Source organism: Saccopteryx leptura, chromosome 11 (assembly GCF_036850995.1).
Source record: "Saccopteryx leptura isolate mSacLep1 chromosome 11, mSacLep1_pri_phased_curated, whole genome shotgun sequence".
Classification (NCBI taxonomy): domain Eukaryota; kingdom Metazoa; phylum Chordata; class Mammalia; order Chiroptera; family Emballonuridae; genus Saccopteryx; species Saccopteryx leptura.
Genome location: NC_089513.1, coordinates 20558583 through 20578765, shown reverse-complemented (window position 1 = coordinate 20578765; position 20183 = coordinate 20558583). Strand labels below are relative to the sequence as shown.

General features: G+C 38.9%; 1 protein-coding gene across 3 annotated transcripts in view; it reads right to left on the bottom strand.

Annotated features, from left to right (window-relative positions):
- The window catches only part of DYM (dymeclin), a 303872-nt gene that overhangs the window by 273193 nt on the left and 10496 nt on the right, over positions 1-20183 (bottom strand). For all 3 annotated transcript variants that reach the window (XM_066352275.1, XM_066352273.1, XM_066352276.1), the window contains exon 2: positions 14856-15047. In XM_066352275.1, coding sequence (XP_066208372.1) covers positions 14856-14995 — 140 coding nt within the window. In that variant the 5' untranslated portion in view covers positions 14996-15047. The remainder of the gene's footprint in view (positions 1-14855; positions 15048-20183) is intronic.

The window sequence follows — 20183 nt, the reverse complement described above, 5'->3', positions numbered from 1 at the left end:
CAGTATATGCTCACTAAATAACTGCTGCACTAAGCTAGATGTTTACGTTAGCCAAGCCTCTTAGCTGAACGTTCACATTGCTTAAAATGTAAGAAGGATCCCTGAAAAAAAAAATCAAAGGGGAAACAAACCTAACAATGCTGAAGAGAAATGGGAGAAGTTTAAAATAATTTTTTAGAAAATACAACAAACTAAAGTTAAAAAAAAAGTGATAAAAAAGTAACAGTGATGTGGTATATACATAAAATGACTATTATTCAGCCTAAAAAGGAAGGAAATTCTGATATGAGCTACAACACGGATAAACCCTGAAAATACCATAAGTAAAATTAGCCGAACACAAAATGATAAACATTATATGATTCCACTTATCTGAATTACCTCTAATAGGCAAATTCACAGAGGCAGATAATCGCGAGGCGGCGGCTAGGGAAGGGGAAATGGAGAGTTATTTAATGGCTATAGAGCTTCTGTCTGAAATGATGAAAAGTTCTGGAAATGTACAGTGGTGATGACTATCCAGTATTGGAGATGTACCTAATGCCACTGTATCAATGCTTAAAACTGTTAAATTTTGTTATGTTAATTGTACCACAATAAAACAAACTATGTGACTAAAATCTTTCCATGTTATAAGGGAGTAGGTAAATTACAGCAGACTAGACTCATTTCCCAAATACTGACATTAAAACATGCTCATCTCTGGAACACCATGCAACATAAGGAATCCTTTACATTTTTTTTTTAATTTATTAATTTTAGAGAGAAAACAGTCAGACAGAAAGGGGGGAAGAAACGGGCAGCATCAACTCATAGCAGCTGCTTTGTGTATGTGCCTTGACCAGGCAAGGCTGGGGTTTCGAATCAGTGACCTCAGCATTCCGGGTCCATGTTTTGTCCACTAAGCCACCACAGGTCAGGCAACATAGGGAATCTTTAACATGGCCAAATGTCCCCATGTCATGTGTTTCCTTGCTCACTGCTCCACCATACTGGGCTTTTGCCATTCCTCTAACATGCAGAACTTATTCCTGCTTGGGTCCTTTATCCCGGGTGTTCCTTCTCCATGGACTGCTCCTTCCCCAGGATCTGCATGGCCCACTCCCTGATTTTCCTCCATGTCTCTGCTTAAACACTGCTTCCCCCGAGACCCCCTATCTGAAGAAATCTGCTTATACTTGTTCCCATTCTGTTGCTCTCTGTGACTTTGCCCTGATTTTTTTCATTACATTTAGCATTTCCAGATATTACTTTTTAGATTTCTTTACTTGTTTATTGTCCAACTCTTCCACTAATATATAAGCTTCATGTGGGCAGGGACCTCATCCCTCATGTTCACTGCACGATCTCCGGCCCTTCATGATGCGGGGGTTAGAGGTGATAAATTGAGTGGGACATTTGAAAACATGTCAACACAATAAACTTAAAATTAAAATTAAAAAAAAAATCTCCAGCTCTTAAAATTAGTACCTGGCAAATGAGAGGCATTCAATACTATTTTTTTGGTAAAAAAAAATTAATTATTCACATTTACTAAAAATGAAACATATCATATATAAACCATTAATTTTTTAAAGTTACATAACAGTAACACAGTATAGTCTCATATTTGAGGGGGAGAGACAAATATAAAGGCACATCTACCTACAGGTATATGTATTTGAAAAAGTATGGAAGAATATATAAAAAATATCAACAGGCCTAACTGGTCGTGGTAGATAGAGCATATACCTGGGACACTGAGGACCCAGGTTCAAATCCCAGATGTTGCAGGCTTGAGCGTGAGCTTACCAGCTTGAGTGCAGGGTTGCCAGCTTGAGTGTGGGATCATCAACATGATCCTATGGTTGCTGGCTTGAGTCCAAAGTCACTGGCTTAAAGCCCAAGGTCACTGGCTTGAACAAGGGGGTCGCTGACTCAGGCTGAGCCCCCTGGTCAAGGCACACATGAGAAGCAATCAGTGAACAACTAAAGTGACACAACTGTAAGTTGATGCTTCTCATCTCTTTCCCTTCCCCCCTCTCTCTCTCTTTCTCTCTTTCTAGTTAAAAAGAAAAAAAGGAAAAAAAAATATCAATAGTAGCTATCTCTATGAGATGAGAACACAAGACTATGTACTCTTTTGTTTCTGTATTTTCTAACTTTTCTATAATGAAAGACTTATGTGATTTTTTAAAAAAGATTATTTTACCAGTAAACCTACTAAGAACTCACTCCACTTAGAGAATTAGGGATATGCACAAAGACTTGACTACGAGAAATTCATCAGAGTTTTACATATAATCATTAAAACCAAGGGGAAAAAAGCTCAACATTAGTTAAATAATTACGTACATCCAGACACAAAACATACTACAACCATTTATAATTATGTTGTAGGAAAACAATGACAGGAGGGAAACTTGAGTTAAAGAAACAATATAGAATAAGATGCAAACATTTTTAAATGAGAGAACTCAAAGGATACACACAAAACGTTAACAATGGTTCTTTCTCATTGTTGTCATGTTTATCTTTCTGCCTTCCTTGTGCTTTCCTGTATTTAAGGTACGAAAAGTGAACATGCATTTACTCTGTTACTCAGAAAAATGAGTTAAAGCAACTGTGCCAAAAGCTGCTTTCTTGCCTTATTTGAGCACCATCTAGTGCTCAGTATATATAATACAATTTTCATAATGCACTAGGTTCCTAAAATGTAGCCTTTATAAAAAGAGCACTGTGGAAGCACAAAGACAAATATCACTAGACTCAGTGTCTGGCCTAATTTTTAAAATAACAGCTAATTCCAAAGAATCATATAATTTTTTTTTTTTGAATCATAGAATTTTTAATCACTAGGATAAAGCAATCATCAGAAAACTGGTTAAATTTCTACTGCTTATCTTCTTCCCTCAAATATTTTACACTAGCTCTCAAGACAGGGCCCTTTCTCTTTCTTAAATTAATGGGTATTTATTCCTTGAAAGAAGAGGACAGTCAGACATTGTACCTGACTTATGGTGTTTTAACCTGCCCACAAATCTGCCTGGTAGGTAATATGACTTCCATTTTACAGAAGCATCCAGAGGCTCAATGAGGTGAAGTAGCTTGCTAAGTTCAAAAAGCTCAGAAGTGGTAGAGCTGAGATGCAAGACAAAGTCAGTCTCGCTCCAAAAATCTATGCTCCCCTACCATGTTCACTGCCTCCATGCTCCACACTTGACCCAAAATCACTGTACCTTTCGGCAAAACGAATCACATTTTTTAATTAATTTATTGTGTTTACATAGATTCTAATGACCCCCCTGAATACATCCTCCCCTCCCCTGTGTTCCCCAGTACATCTCCTCTGTCCCCTCCCCTAATGCCCTCCCCCTTTCCTCCAGGATTTGCTTTTCTGCTCAGATCCCATCCTATCTGCCTATCATCCCCTTTCCCTCTGTCCGCTTTCGTTCTGGATCCTTTGATCCCGCCTCTGTCTCTATTCTGCTCCTCAGTTCATATTGTTCGTCAGATTCCTCAGATGAGTGAGGTCATATGATATTTTTCTTTCTCTGCCTGGCTTATTTCACTTAACATAATAGTTTCCAGGTCCATCCATGTTGTTGCAAAAAGTAACATTTCCATCCTTTTCATGACCCCCTAGTATTCCATTGTGTATATGTACCACTGCTTTTTAATCTACTCATCTACTGTCGGACACTTGAGCTGTTTCCAAATCTTGGCTATTGTAAATAATGCTGCTATAAACATGGGGGTGCATTTCTCCTTTTGAATCATTGATGTGGTGTTCTTGAGATATATTCCTAAAAGTGGGACGGCTGGGTCAAAAGGAAGTTAGATTTTTTAATTTTTTGAGGAATCTCCATACTGTTTTCCACAGTGGCTCCACCAGTCTGCCTTCCCTCCAGCAGTGCAGGAGGGTTCCCTTTTCTCCACATCCTCACCAGCACTTATTCTGTGTTATTTTGTTGATAAGCGCTATTCTAACTGGTGTGAGGTGATATCTCATTGTGGTTTTAATTTGCATTTCTCTAATGATTAGTGACATTGAGCATTTTTTCATATGCCTATTGGCCATCTGTTTGTCCTCTTTGAAGAACTATTCATTTCTTTTGCCCATTTTTTGATTGGATTGTTTATCTTCCTGGTGTTGAGTTTTACAAGTTCTTTATAAATTCTGGTTATTAACACCTTTTCAGATGTATTGTTGAATATGTTCTCCCATTGTATGGATTGCCTTTTTATTTTGTTCATATTGTCTTTAGCTGTGCAAAAGCTTTTTAGTTTGATATAGTCCCATTTGTTTATCCTGTCTTTTATTTCACTTGCCTGTGGAGATAAATCAGCAAATATATTGCTGCGAGAGATGTCGGAGAGCTTACTGCATATGTTTTCCTCTAGGATGCTTATGATTTCATGACTGACATTTAAGTCTTTTAACCATTTTGAGTTTATTTTTGTGAATGGTATAAGTTGGTGGTCTAGTTTCATTTTTGTGCAGGTAGCTGTCCAGTTGTACCAACACCATTTGTTAAAGAGACTGTCTTTACTTCATTGTATGATCTTACCTCCTTTGTCAAATATCAGTTGTCCATAAAGGCACAGGTTTATTTCTGGGTTCTCTGTTCTGTTCCGTTCCATTGATCTATATGCCTGTTCTTATGCCAGTACCAAACTGTTTTGAGTACAATGGCCTTGTAGTATAACTTGATATCAGGAAGTGTGATACCACCCATTTTATTCTTCTTTTTCAAGATTGCTGAGGCTATTCGTATTGTTTTTTGGTTCCATATGTATTTTTGGATTATTTGTTCTATTTCTTTGAAGTATGTCATTGGTATTTTCAGAGAAATTGCATTGAATTTATAAATTGCTTTGGGTAATATGGACATTTTAATGATGTTTATTGTTCCTAGCCATGAACACGGTATATGCTTTCACTTGTTTGTATCTTCCTTGATTTCTTTTATCAATGTTTTATAATTTTCTGAGTACAAGTCTTTAACGTCCTTGGTTAAATTTACTCCTAGGTAATTTTTGTTGTTGTTGATACAGTAGTGAAGGGGATTGTTTTCTTAATTTCTCTTTCAGTCAGATCATTGTTGGTGTATAAAAATGCCTCTGATTTCTGAGTATTAATTTTATATCCTGCCACTTTGCTAAATTCCCTTATCAGGTCTAGTAGTTTTCTGACTGTGACTTTAGGGTTTTCTATGTACAGTATCATATCATCAGCAAATAATGATAATTTTACTTCTTCTTTTCCAATTTGGATGCCTTTTATTTCTTCTTCTTGTCTGATTGCTGTGGCTAAGACTTCCAGAACTATGTTGAATAAGAGTGGTGAAAGGGGGCACCCCTGCCTTGTTCCTGATCTTAAAAAGGGATTGCTTTTAACTTTTGCCCATTGAGTATGATGTCGGCTGTGGGCCTGTCATAGTTGGTCTTTATCATGTTCAGGTATGTTCCCTGTATTCCCACTTTACTGAGAAGTATTGATCATAAATGGCTGCTGGATTTTATCGAATGCTTTTTCTGCATCTATTGATATTACATGTGGTTTTAGTCCTTCCTTTTGTTTATGTGATAAATCACATTGATTGATTTGCGAATATTGTATCAGCCTTGCCTCCCCAGAATAAATCCCACTTGATCATGATGTATGATTTTTTTTCATGTATTGCTGGATTTGGTTTGCTAATAATTTGTTGAGAATTTTAGCATCTAAATTCATCAGGGATATTGGCCTATAGTTTTCTTTCTTTGTGTTGTCTTTGCCTGGTTTTGGAATCAGAATTATGCTCGCTTCATAAAAGGAGCTTGGAAGTTTCCCCTCCTCTTGAATTTTTTGAAATAGCTTGAGAAGGATAGGAGTTAGTTCTTTGAATGTTTGGTAGAATTTGCCTGTGAAGCCATCGGGCCCCGGGTTTTTGTTTGTTGGGAGTTTTTTGATAACCGTTTCGATCTCATTTGTTGTAATAGGTCTGTTTAGGTTTTCTCATTCTTCTAGATTGATTTTTGAAGATTATATTTTTCAAGAAATTTGTCCATTTCATCTAGGTTGTCTAATTTTTTGGCATATAGTTCTTCACAGTATTTTCTTACAATCCTTTGTATTTCTGTTGTGTCCATTGTTACTTCTCTGCCCTCATTTTTAAATTATATTTATTTGAGTCTTTTCTCTTTTTTTCTTGGTGAGCCTGGCTAAGGGTTTATCGATCTTGTTTACTTTTTCAAAGAACCAGCTCTTGGTTTCATTGTATTGTTTTAGTCTCTATGTCATTTATTTCCGCTCTGATTTTTTTTTTTTTAATCATGCACCTCCGCTCTGATTTTTATTATTTCCTTCCTTCTACTACCTCTGGGCTTTACTTGCTGTTCTTTTTCTAGTTCTTTTAGCTGCAGGGTTAAGTTGTTTGTTTGAGTTTTTTCTAGCTTCTTAAGGTATGCCTATAATGCTACAAATTTCCCTCTCATGACTGCTTTTGCTGTGTCTCACAGATTTTGAGTTGTTGTATGTTCATTTTCATTTGTTTCAAGGAAATTTTTTATTTCTTCCTTGATCTCATTGTTGATTCATTCGTTATTTAATAACATGCTGTTTAGTTTCCAAGTATTTGAATGTTTTTCAGTTTTTCTATTGAAGTTGATTTCTAATTTCATGCCATTGTGGTAAGAGAAGATGCTTGATATGGTTTCAATCTTCTTAAATTTGTTGAGACTCATTTTATGCCATAATATGTGGTCTATCCTAGAGAATGTACCATGTGCAGTTAAAAAGAATGTATATTCTGCTGCTTTAGGGTAAAAGGTTCTGAAGAGCCTGACCAGGTGGTGGCGCAGTGGATAGAGCGTCGGACTGGGATGCGGAAGGACCCAGGTTCGAGACCCCGAGGTCGCCAGCTTGAGCACGGGCTCATCTGGCTTGAGCAAAGAGCTCACCAGCTTGGACCCAAGGTCGCTAGCTCTAGCAGGGGGTTACTCGGTCTGCTGAAGGCCTGCCGTCAAGGCACATGTGAGAAAGCAATCAATGAACAACTAAGAAGTCGCAACGCACAACTGATGATTGATGCTTCTCATCTCTCTCTGTTCCTGTCTGTCTGTCCCTGTCTATCTCTGCCTTTGTAAAAAAAAAAAAAAAAAAAATTAAAAAAAAAAAAAGGTTCTGAAGATATCTATTAAATCCAGTTGATCTAGTGTGTCCCTTAATTCTGCTGTTTCTTTTTAAATTTTCTTTCTAGAGGATCTATCCATTGATGTTAGTGGGGTACTGAAATCCTCTACTATTATAGTATTACTATTGATCTCTCCCTTTATGTCCATCAAAATCTGCTTTATATATTTAGGTGCTCCTATATTAGGTGCATAAATATTTATAATGGTTATCTCTTCCTGTTGGATTGCTCCCTTTATCATTATGTAGTGATCTTCTTTATCCCTTACTATAGTCTTTGTTTTAAAGTCTATTTTGTCAGATATAAGTATTGCTACCCCAGCTTTCTTTTCATTTCCATTTGCATGAAATATTTTTTTCCATCCTTTTACTTTCAGTCTGTGTGTATCTTTTGTTTTGAGGTGGGTCTCCTGTAGACAGCATATGTACAGGTCCTGTTTTCTTATCCATGCAGCTACCCCATGTCTTTTGATTGAAGCACTTAATCCATTTACATTTAAGGTTATTATTGATATGTAGTTGTTTATTGCCATTATTTTCTTTAAATCTATATTCCTCTTTTACTATATGTATATGTATTTCCCCCCACTTTGTTCTGTCTACAGCAGGCCCCTTAAGATTTCTGTAGCCGCCTGACCAGGCGGTGGCGCAGTGGATAAAGCGCCGGACAGAGACACGGAGGACCCAGGTTCAAGACCCCGAGGTTGCCAGCTTGAGCGAGAGCTCATCTGGTTTCAGCAAGGCTCACCAGCTTGAGCCCAAGGTCACTGGCTCGAGCAAGGGGTCACTCGGTCTGCTGTAGCCCCCTGGTCAAGGCACATATGAGAAAGCAATCAATGAACAACTAAGGAAGCGCAATGAAGAACTGATGTTTCTCATCTCTCTCCCTTCCTGTCTGTCTGTCCCTATCTGTCCCTCTCTCTGTCACCAAGAAAAAAAAAAAAAAAGATTTCTTGCAGCATTGGTTTGGTTGTGATGGATTCCTTGTTGTATTTTTGTCTGGGAAGCTTTTTATTTCTCCTTTAATTTTAAACGATAGTCTTGCTGGATAAAGAAGTCTTGGTTATAGGTTCTTATTCTGCATTACCTTGAATATTTCTTGCCAATTCCTTCTGGCCTCAAGTGTTTCTGTTGAGAAGTCGGATGTCATCCTTATGGGTGTTCCTTTGTAGGTGATTGACTGTTTTTCCCTTACAGCTTTTAATATTCTTTCTTTATCTCTTAGCTTTGGTATTTTGATTATGATATGTTTTGGTGTGGGTCTCTTTGGATTTTTTTTTAATGGGGTTCTCTCTACTTCTTGAACTTGTGTGACTCTTTCCTGCATCAATTCAGCAAAATTTTCAGCTATAATTTCTTCAAAGAGCTTCTCTAGTCCTTGTTCTTTCTCTTCTCCTTCAGGAACCCCCATTATGCGGATATTGTTTCTTTTCATGTTGTCACAGAGCTCTCTTAGAGTTTCCTCAGACTTTTTGATCCTCTTTTTCTTTTTTTCTTTCTTTTTTTTTTTTTTTTACAGAGACAGAGTGTCAAAGAGAGGGATAGACACACAGGAACAGAGAGATGAGAAGCATCAATCATTAGTTTTTCATTGCGTGTTGCAACACCTTAATTGTCTATCGACTGCCCCCTCATATGTGCCCTGACCACGGGCCTTCAGCAGACCGAGTAACCCCCTGCTTGAGCCAGCGACCCCAGGCTCAAGCTGGTGAGCTTTTGCTCAAACCAGATGAGCCCCTGCTCAAGCCGGCAACCTTGGGGTCCCGAACCTGGGTCCTCCGCATCCCAGTCCGATGCTCTATCCATTGCACCACCGCCTGGTCAGGCCCTCTTTTCTTTTAGCTCTTCTGCTTCTGTGCTTTTGCTTATCTTGTTCTCTAAGTTGCTGATTCAATCCTCTGCTTCATTCAGCCTGCTTTTAATACCTTCTAGTGTAGTCTTCATTTCTGACATTGTGTTTGTCATTTCTGTCTGGCTCTTCTTTATGATTTCTGTGTCCTTTTTGATGCTTACAATTTCTTTATTGGAGTGTTAAGTCCATCCATTGTAGCTTTGAGATCCTTAAGCATCCTAACAATCATTATTTTATACTCTGCATCCGGTAATTTGATTACTTCCAATTCATCCAGGGATTTTTCTGAGGATTTATCTTGTTGAAGCATATGACTTAAGCTTCTCTGCCTTCCCATTTTTCTCTGTCTCCAATTGTGGTCTCCTTACCTAATACAGCCACTTTGAAGTCTTGATTTCTGTTTTCTTCTCAGTTTTCTTAACTGGGTGGTAATCTTGTTTACTGATCTCAGAAAGGGGCTTATTTGAAACTGTATCCAGGAATGCCATGGGTGAAGGCAAGATCTTCCAGCTACTCTCCTTGGGTGGGGTTCTTTCTCAGCTTAAGAAGGGGGAGGTGTATCTCAGATCTCCATGGAGACCTGAGTTACTGCCCCCCTCCTCCCCACATCCTGTTTTTAGCTGTGTCTTTTTGCACTGATTGGAGCTGGAGAGCTTTCTGAAGGAGGTCACCTAGAACCACTTTAGGCTTGTGCTGTGTGGAGGGATCAACCCCTCCCCCAGCTATGGCTGCCTCGGCACTGGAGGAGTCAGCTTCTCAGGTCATCCCATGCATTCCTCTGCTGTCATCATCTGTCTCTCTCTCTCCCCATTTTCCTTTTGGGAGACAAGCCAGTCCTCTCAGTCCATCTCGTTCCCAGGTCCCCAGGCAAGTGGCTGTGAGTAATATTTTCTGCTCTTCTCCTTGTAATGAGAGTTCTTGTGGGCTCTCAGCCTCACCCCCCCCCTTTGCTCCTGGAAGCGAGAGAGCCCCCACCGTGCCTCCACACTCCTTACCAGGCTCAGTGTGGCTTCTTCTTTGCTCCTTGGTTTTTGAGACCTGTTCTTTTAGTCCAAAGTTGGTTTTTCATGCAGATTGTTCCTAAATTAATTTGTAATCCAGTTTCATGGTGTGAGCTGGGAGTCTGTGCATCTGCCTACTCTGCTGCCATCTTCAATCCATCACATTTCAATAAGTATAAAAGCTGTCACCACATTGCTCAGCGCTGCTCTCAAATCTAGAACTTAAGTTCATTAAATATTAATGCTCAAATCAAATATCAATCTAAAACAAAAAAAACTTTTAAAATACATTATTCTACATAAAGTTCTGTTAGGCGGATACATCAATTTCATAAGGATGAAGGACTTTCCATTTCCTATAAAGGCACAGAACTTCAGACCTTCATCACATGGTGGTTACACAACTGCAGCTGCCTCACATTTGGTTTTCCTGCCCTACTTTTTCTTCCTTCCTGCTCTTTCTAATCCATCATTCACCCTACCTAAAAAGTAATCTACCTAAAACAATACTTTCCCCAAATCAACTGAAAAGAGAACCTACAAGGGATCAGAATTCTAATTCTCAGGTTTCTAACAGGTATGCCAAAAATGACCAACAGGTGGACGGATTTTGACATCCTCGTTCAGACCTCTGTGGTCAGAATTCCCACACGGTTCAGAGCCTCCATGACACGAGAACTGAGCAGCCTCATCAGTTTCCCCTGAAACACCATGAAGTACAGGGATGGGCAAAAGCAGGTTTAGGCTTGAAAGTATGCAGAACACTAAGTTTATTCTTCTTTTTTCATTGATTTGAGAGAGAGAGGAAAGGGGGGATACAGAGAGGGGAGAAGTGAGTGGAAGAGAGGAGGATAGGAATGAGAGAGAGAGACATCAACTCATAGTTTCACTTAGTTGTTCCATTAGGTTGTGTACTCACTGACTGCTTCTCATATGTGCCCTGACTAGGGATGGAACCTGTGACTTCTGGCACATCAGGACAAAGCTTTATCCATTAAGCCACTCAACCAGGGCCAAAGAGTTTATTTTTGTATCATTACTTATTAATTACTGTATTATTTATTTGTATTATAACTGTAAACCTCTCTTGCCCACCCCCTATATGTTGGAAGTGTTTTCAACGCTCCCTAAAATCTGTTCCCAACCTATTACACTTGTTTCTCATGTCCTTTCAACATAAACTGGAAAAAATAATGGAAGGCATTTGCTCATGCTTTATTCACAGCACAAGAATCACTCCTAGCCCTGGATGGATAATTCGATTGGTTAGAGCATCATCCCAATCAATATGCAAAAGTTGTAGTTTGATCCCTGGTCAGGGCACAGACAAGAATAGCTTAATATTTCTATCCCCACTGTCTCCCTTCCTCTTTCTCTAAAATCAATAAATAAACTGAAAAATAAATCACTTCTACCCATATGTATATATTATGTAATAACAAAACATTAGAAGGAATGTAAATGGTATACTGCTATATTAATTTTGGTTTATTAATCGATGACATGCTATGCCCCATCAAGAAGAATAAGGAAGCTAATATATAGAAGGCTATTAAAGATATAATCAATGTCCTGGCTGGGAGCTCAGTTGCTTAGAGAATCATTCTAAAACACTAAGGTTGTGCCTGACCACGTGGTGGTGCAGTGGATAGAGCGTCGGACTGGGATGCAGAGGACCCAGGTTTGAGACTCCAAGGTTGCCAGCTTGAGTGCAGGCTCATCTGATTTGAGCAAAGCTCACCAGCTTGGACCCAAGGTTGCTGGCTCGAGCAAGGGGTTACTCAGTCTGCTGTAGCCCCCTGGTCAAGGCACATATGAGAAAGCAATCAATGAACAACTAAGGTGTCACAATGAAAAATTAATGAGCCTGACCAGGCGGTGGCACAGTGGATGGAGCGTTGGACTGGGATGCAGAGGACCCAGGTTCGAGACCCCAAGGGTCCAGCTTGAGTGCGGGCTCATCTGGTTTGAGCAAAAAGCCCACCAGCTTGAACCCAAGGTCGCTGGCTCCAGCAAGGGGTTACTCGGTCTGCTGAAGGCCCACAGTGAAGGCACATATGGGAAGGCAATCAATGAACAACTAAGGTGTTGCAATGCGCAATGAAAAACTAATGACTGATGCTTCTCATCTATCTCCGTTCCTGTCTGTCTGTCCCTGTCTATCCCTCTCTCTGACTCACTCTCTGTCTCTGTAAAATAAATAAATAAATAAATAATGATTGATGCTTCTCATCTCTCTCTGTTCCTGTCTGTCTATCCCTCTTTCTGACTCTCTCTCTGTCTCTGAAAAAATTTTTTAAAAAACACTAAGGTTGCGAGTTCGATCCCAGTCAAGGCATATATGGAAAGCAACCAATGAATGTGAAACAACAAATGAATGCTTCTCTCTCTCTCTCTCTCAGCCTTCTTCTGTCTTTCTAAAAATTTTTTTTTTAATGAGAGAAAGAGAGACAGGCAGGGACAGACAGGAAGGGAGAGAGATGAGAAGTATCAACTTGTTGCAGCACTTTAGTTATTGATTGCTTTCTCATATGTGCCTTGATGGCGGGGGGGGGGGGGGGGGCACAGCTCCAGCAGAGCCAGTAACCCCTTGCTTAAGCCAGTGACCTTTGGGCTCAAACCAGCGACCATGGGATCATGTCTATGATTCCACTCTTAACCCAGCAACCTCATGCTCAGGCTACTGAGCCCATGCTCAAGCTGGATGAGCCTGCGCTCAAGCTGGTAACCTCCGAGTTTTTTTGTTTTTTGGGTTTTTGTTAATTCATTTTAGAGAGAGAGAGAGAGACAGAGAGAGACGAGAGACAGAGAGAGAGAAGAGGGGAGGAGCTGGAAGCATCAACTTCCATATGTGCCTTGACCAAGCAAGGCACCAGCGACCTCAGCATTTCTAGTCAACGCTTTATCCTCTGCGCCACCACAGGTCAAGCAACCTCGGGGGTTTTTTTGTTTTGTTTTGTTTCTCCTAACCTCGGGGTTTTAAACTTAGTTTCTCTGCATTGCAGGCTGACACTCTATCCATTAAGACATCGCCTGGTCAAGCTAAAATAAATTTTTTAAGATTTAATAAATGAATAAAAAGCACAAAGTACAGAAGTTTGTATATGTTATTATCAGTCTAAAATGAGGTGGATATATGTGCCTGTTTGTTTGTATAGGCATGTACTATGGTCTAAATGTTTGTGTGTCCCCCAAATTCACATGTTGAAATCCATCCCTGGCTGCATAGCTCAGATGGCTGGAGCACTGACCAGAAGCATAAAGGTTGCCAGTTCAATCCCCAGTCAGGGCACATGCTGGAATAGGTGGATGTTCCTGTCTCTCTCTCCCCTTCTCTCTCTAAAATCAATAAAATAAACATGAAAGGAAGAAAGAAAGGGAAAGAAAGAAAGAAATATAAGGAGGGAGGGAGGGAGGGAAGGAGGGAGGGAGGGACCCTAACCTCCACAGATGATAGTAGATTGTAGTAGTAGTAGTAGTAGGTGGGTCATGGGGGAAATTAGGTCATGAATGTGAAATCCTAATAAATGGGATTAGTGCTCCACACATATTCTTACCACCATCAATTATTACACATCTTAGTAGTTTCCACTTCAGACTGTACTGAAATACCATGTTTCCCTGAAAATAAGATAGTGTCTTATATTAATTTTTGTTCCTAAAGAAGTGCTAGTCTTATTTTCAGGGGATGTCTTATTTTTCCATGAACAAGAATTCACATTTATTGTCAAACAAAAAAATCAACATTTATTAATATACTGTAATCATGTCATCATAAACATCAGCATAACCAGCCAAACTCTGAATTCCATCAAGAATCTCTTGTGACTGTATTTCCATGTACAACAATCGACCCTGTTTCTATGAAAATAAGACAGTGTCTTATATTAATTTTCGCTCCTAAAGACACGCTAGGTCTTATTTTCAGAGGAGGCCTTATACTTCTAAGCTTGAAAAAAATTGCATTAGGTCTTATTTTCAGGGAAACAGGGTATTTTCTTAACTTTTTTGGGAAATATTCATTGGCTGTAATTTTTCCATACATACTGTTCTCTGAGCATCTATTTTCATTGACAGACAAGTCTTAAAGATGTTTATTTCCTCTGGACACATTTTTTTGGCTGCTATCATCAAACACAGTTTAACACCTCATGATGGGAAATGACTTTCTTTGAATAGTTAACAAATGAACCGTTTGGAAACTTACTTTGGTTGTAGCCTTGTTTTCATTTTTTATTTTGGGAAGACACTGCTGTGATGAAATGTCCTTTTTTAAGTTTCCTAATTTTTCTGATCATTCCTACTTTTCTATCTTTTTCTTTTCTTTTTTTTTTTTTTTTTTTTTTTTTTTTTTTTTACAGGGACAGAGAGAGAGTCAGAGAGAGGGACAGATAGGGACAGACAGACAGGAACAGAGATAGATGAGAAGCATCAGTTTTTTGTTGCGACACCATAGTTGTTCATTGATTGCTCTCTCATATGTGCCATGACCATGGGCCTTCAGCAGACTGAGTAACCCCCTGCTCGAGCCAGTGACCTTGGGTCCATGCTAGTGAGCTTTTTGCTCAAGCCAGATGAGCCCGCGCTCAAGCTGTCAACCCCGGGGTCTCGAACCTGGGTCCTTCCGCATCCCAGTCCGACGCTCTATCCACTGCGCCACTGCCTGGTCAGGCACTTTCCTATCTTTTGAATTTTCTACCAGTGCATGTATGAAAAACAGACAGGTAGCTAATGGGTGGATGAATAAATGGATTGATAAACATTAAAAAACATTTTTAAAAAAATTAGCATATCACATATATATGTGGGCTTCTGTGCAAATTTTAATCTCCAAGTGGTCTCTTACCTGCTTGTTGGTGCAGGGAAAGAAAACGAGAGAAGCTGATTCCAGAATGGGTCGTTCTCAGAGACAGACTCTATGCCTGATAATTTCTTTAAGTACTCATTTTTAGGAAGATCACCGATTCTGCTGCTGTTTGATCCCATCTTCTAATCTGGTAGATAATTTGTCCTTAAACCTTCATTTCCACAAGACAATCTATAAAGAATGAAAAGAAATTTCAAATGTGTTCAAAATAATTCTCATGCTTTTCCTACCCTTGACCTAAATGTAAAGAATAACTGTAAACATTAACGGAAATCACAGCTCTCTATTTTTAAATATATTTGACATCAAATACAAAGTTAAAAGGAGAAAAATGGGGCTAACATCTGTCTTAACCAACAGAAACACAGAGATCAGAATCTATACTTGCAGAAGTGAAGGCAGTGCCCAAGGCAGCTGAAATTCCTAGGAGGAACACACGAAGAAGACTAGCCACTGAAGTACTCTTGCCAGAAAGTTCCACCTGCTCCCTAGCCTCACAGAAAGCAAAGTAGAAAACTGAGGCCCAACAGCACCTCTTCTGCAATAAATCCTGCCAAGCATTCCAAACAGACAAACACACACACAGAGACACACTCTGGACCCAATTTATTTGGAACTCCTAAGACACTAACCAATGAAAACTAGAATAAAATGGAACTTGAAAAACCTGCTAACCAAAGCGCTCACTTCCTAGGAGTCCTACTGCTTTTCTCTCTCACGGTGCCTCAGAAGACTTCCTTGGCTCCCAACTCTTCTTTCTCTCCCGGTCGGTAACTGAGCCTATCTCCTGGTTTCACTGGTGGCTTCCATGATATCACTTTCAAACCTCTCCTAGTCACACCTCTGACCAGAATGCCAGTTTTACCTAGAGACCTAAAATACTTAAGAATTTTCTTAACTCAAGGATATTTTTAATTATATACGTAATATATATATATACACAGTAATTTTGTAGATAACAATGCACCTTATATAAGTCTATATTAAAAATCAGAAGCACACTATTGCAATGCTTGTAGAAGTAAACCTTTCAAAGGAACTATTTTAATGCAATATTGTCAAGAACTTCATCTTAACGTACGCAAAACTCATTCCATTCTCCCTCCCCAAACCAGTTTGACTCTCAACTTCCACTACTCTCCTACAGTTCCCATTACGTAAAAATTACTATGCCTTGAAATGTGACTTTTCTGTAGTATATATGACAGATCTCCTGAGGTATATTATTCCTGAATAACAGTTTAAAGTAAAAAAAAAAATTTGTTAAATAAGTGGATTGTTCTCTCTTTACCTTCTCCTTCAGGAAGGATAGGAGTGTGCTTCTGACTTGTACTTTAACCTCTATGTGTGTGACCCCAGAACTAATATTTTGTCCTGACATCTCAGTCAAATCCCAAGCATAAATATTTACTTAAGACCATTTCAATTAGATGTCTTGTTATTATAAATTTTAAAATAGAGCTTAACATTTATCTTCCAAAATAAGTAACCCCTCCAAAAGTCACTATTTCTATCAATGCTATCAGCCTTGGCTCAAATTGTCTCCCTCACATAACCAACCATTCATTCCATAAAAACCTATCACATACTTACTTACCATAAATGATAGGTGTGATGCTGGAAACTAAAAATGTAAAAATCAATAAGGCCAAGTCCCGCTATTAATGAACTCAAAGCCTCTTTAACACATACAGTATATGCTACAGTGGAGTTATTTCTATACAATATAGTTTCTATACAACTATATGAAGTTAAAAGCTATGGAAATATATAGGACATGTGAAACAGAGCAAACAGTGTGTGCAAATGGCACTTTTACTCAGCCAATTAACTTATATGATCTATATGTCAGAAACTAGACTAAGTGTTTTACCTTCACCATTCATTTGGAATTTACCCTTCTAATAACGCCTTCTTTTGCTGACTCTTATACTGCTATTTAACTCTTCGGATTAGTTACTTTCCTGAGTCAGCTTTATCGGCATGGGTGAAAACAATACTTTAAACAAGAAATGATGTGCTTAATATTTTGTATTTTGTGAAATATTTGATATATACATAAAATCAAATCATCTCTTTTATGTGTTCTGATTCACTGTCTTCTAATTAAATGTGCCTTAAATGGAAAATAAACATTACTAGATCTGAAAATCCATAACAGCCAAAGTCTGTCCTAACACCCTCAAAATATGCAAATGACACTGTCGTGTACTCCGTCCCAACTTAGGCTGAGAATCCCTAAATCATAAGCTATGTTCCTGAATTGCCTGCTTCCTGAAAAAACATATACACACTCTATTTGTAACCAAGAGACTTTAAGGTGAAACCTCATAGTTGAAACAAGAGACCAGAGAAATAGTGGACAATGGTCACTAGCCAAAGGACATGTTAAACACCACTGGTGCCATTAGTCCAATGGAACCGTCTCTAAAAGGTTACTATATGCCAAGTGCTATATTAAGTACAGTTGGGTATTCTACTCCAGTGAAATGAGAATAATGAAAATAAAAAACCCAAAAATATAAAATCAGAGGTGTGGATAATAGAAAGGTGAATAAGCAGTAGTAACCGAACCATAGTGCTAAGGACACCCCAACATAACCACCTGCCAAAGAGGACACTAACAAGAAGCAACCAATCTACCCTATGGAACACTAAGAAAACAAGAGAGCTGTGGAGAAGCACCACGCAAGACGGGCAAGGTGTGGGCTAACGTCTATGGGTGTCCCCACCCCTGCCCTTGGTAGGAAACTCTGTGTGCTCTCTCTGGACAAGCTGACTGGAGAGACTGGACTCTGAAGCCAAGGCTGGAAGGGTAACGAGGTGGAAGATGGAAACAGGGGAATGAAGTTAAAGTGTGCTCGCTCCACAGTTACCAGTGGCTTTTCCAACCTCCAAAGCAGATTAGAGAATTCTTCTCAAGTGAAACTAAAGGGGGACCAGGGGAGATACAGACATTCGGGATTATCCCCATTTAAAAAGTTGGCTACCGCCTGACCAGGCGGTGGCACAGTGGATAGAGCATCGGACTGGGATGCGGAAGGACACAGGTTTGAGACCTCGAGGTTGCCAGCTTAAGCACGGGCTCATCTGGTTTGAGTAAAAGCTCACCAGCTTGGACCCAAGGTCGCTGGCTCGAGCAAGGGGTTACTAGGTCTGCTGAAGGCCCACGGTCAAGGCACATATGAGAAAGCAATCAATGAACAACTAAGGTGTCCCAACAAAAATCTGATGACTGATGCTTCTCATCTCTCTCCGTTCCTGCCTGTCCCTCTCTCTGACTCTCTCTCTGTTAAAAAAAAAAAAAAAAAGTTGGCTACCTACTTAATGTCCACCCCCCAACAATATCCACTCAAACAGAGAGCTTCCCATCAATTCTAGAACTCTCAACCTTAAATAACAATGGACCACCAAAAACAAGACTTGCATGTAAATGCTCCAATATGAAATAAGAAACCAAAGAAAGGAATTAGAAAACAAATGATTCTGAGAAAAGAAAAAAAATTAAATTTAAAAAAAATTTTAAAGATTGTATTGATTCATTTTAGAGAGAGAGAAAGAGAGAGAGAAGGGGGGAGGAGCAGAAAACATCAACTCCCATATGTGCCTTGACCAGGGTTTTGAACCAGCGACCTCAGTGTTCCAGGTCGATGCTTTATCCACTGTACCACCACAGGTCAGGCTAAAATTAAAATTAATACCCACGGGCAGGTAATAAAAACAGTAAGTATTAACATTTATGTAGCACTTAGTATGTCCTCAGGCACTTTTTTAAGTGCTTCACACATAGTGACTTATTTACTCCTCACCACAATGTGGCAGTACTTTTTATTATTTTCATTGCCTAGATCATGGGTTAGCAAATTATGTCCAAAGGCCAAATCCAGCCTGCTGCCTGAAAAATCATTTTTTACATTCTTAAATGGTTAAAAACAGAAAAAAAAAGAATACTTGGAATACTTTGTGTCACACGTGGAAACTATATGAAGTTGAAATTTCAGTGTCTATAAGTAAAGTTTTATTGAAACACAGCCACATTTCTTTGTTTACATGTTATCTACAGCTGCTCTCGTAATATAATAGCAGAGTGGAGCAGCTGAAACAAAGACCATATGTGGTGCCCACATCCATTTATAGTTATTCAATGCACTACAAATCTCAGTGACACATGTGACAATGACAGCATTTCAAGTTTCACGTGTATTGCCGTACTGCAACTTTTTTTTTTATGACCGGTGGAGATCTATCATGTCAAAACAAAACCAAAAAAAGTAAACTTTGATATCACTTTTAAGTCACAGTGGAGTGCAGATTATTTTTAATCTAATTAGACATCAAAGCATTATGTTTATTGTGTAATAGCACTGTAGCTGTACCGGAAGAATACAATATAGGAAGAAGGAAGACATTACCAACTAAGCACTTATCACAATAGGCTGACATGCCCTACCTCACTGCACTCATTCCCAGTTCCCGACAGTGATGATTAGAAAAACTAGAAAACTTAAAACATAGCATTTCATCACAGCAATGTCTTCCCAGAATAAAAAAATGAAAACAAGGCTGCAACTAAAGTTTCCAAACTGCTCATTTGTTAACTATTCAAAGAAAGTAATTTCCCATCATGAGTTAAGTTAAATTATGTTTTGATGACAACTGCCACAGAAATGTGTCCAGAGGAAATAAACATCTTTAAGACTTGTTTGTCAGTGAAAATAGATGCTCAAAGAACAGTATGTATGGAATAATTACAGCGATGAATATTTCCCAAAAAAGTTGAGAAAATACTATTTCAGTACAATCTGAAGTGGAATCTACTAAGATATACAATAAATGATGATGGTAACAATGTGTGTAGAGCAGAACAAATTTATAAACTTCATGAAAATACAAGCTGTTTAAAGCCTACTTATTGTTCACTGTATTATCAATCAGCAGGTACTTTGCATGAAATATTTTAGTCCATTGTTATTGAACTAATTATAGTGGTTAATTTCATTTGCTCTCACAAACTTAAACATCAATTCCACAAAATTTTCCACAGAAATAGAAGCTGATATCCTGATATGTCCTGCCATACAATATAATAGCTTAGCAGTGGAACAGTTTCACTGAAATTTTTTGAGCTCAGAAAAGGAACTTTTCCTTTTTAAAAAAAAAAAAAAATTTCATTTATTCATTGGCAGGGGAGGCAAAGAAGCGGGGAGGGCTAGAAAGCATCACCTCCCATATATGCCTTGACCAGGTAAGCCCAGGGTTTTGAACCAGCAAACTCAGCATTCCAGGTCAACGCTTTATCCACTGTGC